This window comes from Pseudophryne corroboree, chromosome 3 (genome assembly GCF_028390025.1).
Source record: "Pseudophryne corroboree isolate aPseCor3 chromosome 3, aPseCor3.hap2, whole genome shotgun sequence".
Taxonomy (NCBI): Eukaryota; Metazoa; Chordata; class Amphibia; order Anura; family Myobatrachidae; genus Pseudophryne; species Pseudophryne corroboree.
Window position 1 is genome coordinate 98,484,190 of NC_086446.1, and position 6,000 is coordinate 98,490,189.

At 44.3% G+C, this 6,000-nt stretch overlaps 1 protein-coding gene across 1 annotated transcript in view; it reads left to right on the forward strand.

Annotated features, from left to right (window-relative positions):
- The window catches only part of LOC135057207 (oocyte zinc finger protein XlCOF7.1-like), a 160,071-nt gene extending 157,361 nt beyond the window's left edge, over window positions 1–2,710 (forward strand). The window contains exon 13 of the mRNA XM_063963100.1: window positions 514–2,710. Within this exon, the coding sequence (XP_063819170.1) occupies window positions 514–1,568 (1,055 nt within the window). The 3' untranslated portion in view covers window positions 1,569–2,710. The remainder of the gene's footprint in view (window positions 1–513) is intronic.
- Window positions 2,711–6,000: the final 3,290 nt, after the last annotated feature.

A 6,000-nucleotide genomic window follows, 5' to 3' on the forward strand; every position in this document is an offset into this window, starting at 1 on the left:
CCATCAGCCTCTATTATACTACTCCTCTCCCCCTCACATCATGTCACCAGCCCAGAGATCTGACCAGTCTCCTCCCCACACTCTCTGGTGTATCTCATACATCAGGAGCCATCAGCCCCTATTACACTCCTGCTCTCCACCACACAGTCACTTTGGGTTACAGACCTCAGAGCCACAAAAATGCAGTGAAGTGTTAGGAGATACCATATGACATTATCCATGATTCTTCTTTAATACAAGCTGTAACACTTAATGTGTATGCTCTGCTTGCTACAGATTATTACCCTGCTTTAGCCTCAACTTACCTGTATACTAGCAGTGGAACTACCTGCATAATGACTTTTAAAATGTTGCAGTGTTCTAGAGGATTTTGTACAGGTTATGTTTTTCTAAAAAAAAATGTTTACGGCAATATTAAGTATCCTGAACTCCATGAAATGATTGCAAAGAAGTCTTTATTGAAACATTCCTTCTGGTGCAAACATTCATATTGACATATTTCATTTCCCACAGATGGAAGCAACAGCAGGAATTCCTCAAACGAGCATCCTACTTTGTCTCCCGTTTGTGAAACGAAAATGAAAAACACCAGACACGTTTCTCGAGGAGAGAACCCTATAACCCCAAATAAACCTCCAGTTCTTCACAGCTCAGATTCCTCTAAACGTGGCGGATATTTCCCTGATATTATTCGGTACAATGCTGCTGGTCGAGGAGATGAAAGGTTTGCATGCTCCGTATGTGGGAAATGTTTCAGCAAGAAAGACAAATTTATTATTCATCTGAGAATTCACACAGGCGAGAAGCCATTTTCCTGCACTGAGTGTGGGAAGAGCTTTGCACAGAAAGCTAACCTTATTGCGCATCAGAAAACACACAAAGGGGAGAAACCATTCTCCTGTTCGGAGTGTGGGAAATATTTTACGTGTAAATCAACACTTGTCAAACATCTGAGAATTCACACAGGCGAGAAGCCGTTTTCCTGCTCCGAGTGTGGGAAATGTTTTACGTACAAGTCACACCTCCTTGAGCACCAGAGAATTCACACAGGTGAGAAGCCATTTACGTGTTCTGAGTGCGGAAAGTGTTTTAGACATAAATCCCATGTCGTTGGACACCAGCGGGTTCACACAGGGGAAAAACCTTTTAGATGTCCTAAGTGCGGGAAATGTTTTACACAAGAATCAAGTCTGGCTTACCACCAGCGAATACACACAGGAGAAAAACCATTCTCCTGTCCGGAATGCGGAAGATGCTTCACTTATAAATCAACTCTTGTGAAACATCAGATCATTCACTCGGGTGAGAAGCCGTTTTCATGTTCTGACTGTGGTAAGAGCTTTACGCAGAAAGCAATGCTCGCCGAGCATCAGAAAACGCATACCGGAGAGCGGCCTTTTACCTGTACCGTGTGTGGAAAAGGCTTTACACGCAAATCGAATATGGTTAAGCACCAGATAACACACACAGGAGAGAAGCCCTTTGCTTGTTCTGACTGTGGGAACTGTTTTACACAGAAAGCAAGTCTGGTTAAGCATCAAAAGATTCACTCACAAGTCGATCATTGAAAGATTGGTTTACATATATGTAGATTAATATATTTTTGCATTTCTTAACAGAGAGTGCATTGAACTCTACGTGTTACCTTCTGAGAGAGGTTTTAGATAGCACCTTGCAAGTTACTGTTTAAGCCACATTTGATCTATTTTTATTGTAAAATTTTATAGAAATAAACAACTTTATGATCAACTGACATTAGGCAAAAAAAGTTCTTGAATTGACATATGTATAGCTCCATCTGATTGGTTGCTAATCCAGATTGAAAGGACCTTTACTGGATAATTATGTACTTTCGCTGGGCGCCATTTTAACTCAAATTGACCATGTTTTTTTGAACTGTGCAGCTTTATTGATTCTTCAAAAGTAAATTCAAAACAGTGAAATCTAACAGCATGAACAGTCGGCCATACTTTTACATAAGAAAAGAATGACATACAAAAGAATGACAGAAAATTTGTCAAAGAAATCTGGGGCAAAGATTAGAAAAATAGAATTTGATGGCAGATAAGAACCACTTGGCCCATCTAATCTTTCCTAAACACATGTACACACACACTTGGGTTAATTTTTTTTATTTTTTATTTTTGGAGTGTGGGAGGAAACCCACGCAAGCACAGGGAGAATATACAAACTCACAGTTGGGCCATGGTGGGAACCGAACCCATGACCTCAGCACTGTGAGGCATTAATGCTAACTGTTACACCATCCGATTTCCGTGGAACTGGTGCGTCTACGATCATGATGGTAAAAGTGGAGTTAATTATGTGTGAATGAGACTGTAAAATAATAAATAGAACCACTAGAAGATGATCCTTTGGGCCTGAAAAGCGGACCTTCATGTTTTGAGTGTAGCCTATTGTATTTTTGTGTTATTAATGTTACCTGTGTCTTGGAATATGAAACATTTACCTGTTCATTGCCTATAACCTTTGTGGCTCTTTGTTACAAGACCGTTACAGCTGGTGGTACATATTGCTTATATACATATATTCAAGAAGCCTCAAAACAAGACAACTGGCAAATAAAAACTATAATATGACAATACTGTTGCCTATTATTGAAGTCCGAGTTTACTCTTACTGGATTTATGTCATTTTATAGGTAATCAGCATTCATGTCTTGAAACTTGTATTAAAATTAGATTTTATAGTACTTGAGTTGTTTCTTAATCGCTGTTTAAAATAGAAATAGTCTCCAAACCAGGGACATAAAGACAAGATAAACACAGAAGGCTATATCTCTCCTTATTAAAATAATTATCCTCTTGTGATCACTTGGTCAGTTGTGAATTCTCCTCTGAAACTATCTCCACTTTATGGATTAAGGTTTTTGGATTTTATAATTAACATTCTGTTTTCTGCAGATAGAATCTGGGGCCATATAGTCCTCAATTTAACCACCCTACGGTCCTGCTTACACAGGTGCACATATTCTCCCGTAATAGGTCCTTAAATGTCTGGTTTACTATAGATATATACTGTCCGTCTGTGTGTGTGTCTCTCTCTCTCTCTCTCTCTCTCTCTCTCTCTCTCTCTCTCTCTCTCTCTCTCTATATATATATATATATATATATATATATGTATATATATATATATATATACAGTGAAAGAGAGTTAGATAAATACATTATTAGATAATCTGTTAACAGCCCCTTTGCGGTATTCCTTATGCTAAAGAGCTGTTGTACCGGCCTCCCTACATTTGAAGTTTCATGCCTTAACCCTTTTGTAAGTGTTAAATGCTGAAGCATTTCACACCACTTTGAGTCCATATTTTTACAGTGTTTTTAATTTGCTGGTGCCGGCCCTTTCCAGGCTTGCTCTGTTTCATTCTCAAACTTCAGTTTATTTCCTTTTGTCTTCCGATCAAACTCCTGCACACCTTACCGACCTTCCCAGATCCTTCCAACCCCGCCCTGCTCTCCTCATGCCCTCCCTACCCTGCTGTCGTCAGGCCCGTCCTGCCCTGCTCTCCTGAGGCCCTCCCAACCCAGTGCTGCTCTCCCCAGACCCTCCACATAGGCGTGCGCAGCACATTGTTTTAGGGGGTGCACCACCGGAGGGGCATGTCTAGCACCACCTATTGGGAGTGGCTAGCACCATTTTACAATTAGTTCAAGTTGGAGAGTATAAGAATGTAAAAATAAGGAGGAGCAGGGATGGGATGCAGGCATTGGCATGTGAACAAGGTTGACGTTATATAAAGCATTTTAACTGGGTCAGCATTATATCCACATACAAATATATATAGATTCACATAAAATTCATTGAAAAATCCAGAACCACATAAAAAAAATAAATGCGTTGAAAAAGCCAGATCTTAGTGGAGGTAGGAAACACAGCAGAATACAAACACATCTTACTGTCAAACTTAAGTTTAACATTTGCAGCATATCACTAAGCAGCTTTACAGTAATTTATAGTTACCAAATGAATGACGCCACACCATCATCTCCTCTCCTCGTCTCTCAGCCACACCATCATTCCCCTCGCATTTCTCAGCCACGCCATTATCTCCTGCCTGTGTCTCTCTATCCCTTTTCTCCCATCTGCATCTCTCACCATCCCCCTCACTTTGTGTCTGTCAGCCCTCCCGTTTCACTCTATGCCTCCCGCCCTTCACTCTGTGCCCCTCAGCCACTCACCCTTCATTCTGTGCCTCTCAGCCTGCTCCTCCTTTACTATGTGCCTCTCAGCCTGCCTTTCCTTCACTCTTTGCCCCTCAACATGCTCCTTCTTCACTCTTTGCCCTTCAGCATGCTCCTCCCTTCACCTCTCAGCATGACCCCCTTTCACTCTTTGCCTCTCAGAATGCTCCCCCCTTCACCTCTCAACATGCCCCCTCTTCACTCTTTGCCATACAGCATGCTTCCCCCTTCCACCTCTCAGCATGCCCCCCCCTTTCACTCTTTGCATCTCAGCATGCCCATCCCCTTCACCTCTCAGCATGCCCCCCCTTTCACCTCTCAGCATGCCCCCCTTTCACTCTTTGCCTCTCAGTATGCTCCCCCCTTCACCTCTCAGCATGCCCCCATTTCACTCTCTCAGCCTGCCCCCCCCCCCCTTAATTCTGTCTCTCAGCTGTCTCCCAGCGTCTCTCAATGACGCCCCTCTCCCCCGCTGCTCACCTGAGCCAGTGGACAGCAAGGCCAGGTGCTGCATCCACGCTCCAGTAGTCAGACAGGGCAGGGAGCCATTAACTAATGCCGGGCAGCAGCGCAGGAGAGTGACTGGTGTGACAGACTCTCCGGCGGCAATTCAAATGCAGCGCCGATCTCTAGTCAGTCAGGAACCGCGGTCATGCAGCCAATCAGGAGCCACCACTCCTTATTGGCTGTGCCGCCGGCAAGCCTGTCACTCTCGCTAGCGCCTGCCCATGTTCCGGCGCTGCCACCCGAGCACCCTTGTCAAGTCCCGACTCCCAACATTTGTATCTGCGTGCGGTGGTGCCTGTGCGTACCAAGCACCCCCCGCGCGCACGCCTATGGAGATCCGTGCATGCTTATCTGTGGGAATGGGTCTGTTTAGGTTAAAAATGTAAAAAAATAAATTGCGTGGAGTCCCCCTCCTAAGCGTAACCAGCCTCGGGCTCTTTGAGCCGGTCCTGGTTATAAAAATACAGGGGAAAAATTGGGTAGGGTCCTCCCATATTTAAACAACCAGCACCGGGCTCCGCGTCCGGTCCTGGTTCAAAAAATATGGGGGACAAAAGCCGTATTTTTTTAAACCAGCACCGGGCTCCACTAACCAGAGAGATAATGCCACAGTCGGGGGACACTGTTATACTGGTCCCTGCGGCCGTGGGTGACCCCAATTAACTTCACAGTTAACCGCAGACCGCAAAGTTCCCATCATTGGTTACAATGGAGCTGCGCTACGCTACATTGTAACCAGTACGCTCCTCCTGATTGGCTGTGCGCTCCTGCACTGTCAATCAGGAGAGTGCCATGACGTGGCGCTCCCTGATTGGCTGGCGGGACCTTCACTGACAAAAGTCACGGGGGGTCCCGCCAGTCGGGGAAAGGGGTTCCATGTGTAAACATGGAACCCCTTTAGTAGCGTGGACCGGGTTATTCGTTTTTTTATTTTCAACAAGTATATGGATTACAAAGTGAAAGAAGAGGACAGATCTACACTGGATTGTTTGTAAGCATAATTTTTATTTACAGGTACCCCATGGATTCTACTGGACAAGAGGACCGAAGTGCCTCCGTGTCAACATAGGTAAGTATGTGTGTGTAAGTGTGCATGTATGTCAATTAAAGTTGTACTGTCACGGTGTGTGTGTTTTTTTGGGGGGTATTTCTTTTTTGTAGCAGAACTACAGGTACCAGCGGGCCCTTTCCCCCCACGCATGCTGGTACTTGTGGTTCTCCAAGTACCAGCTTGCGGGGGAGGCTTGCTGGGACTTGTAGGTTTTCTACAAAAATCAATATTCTT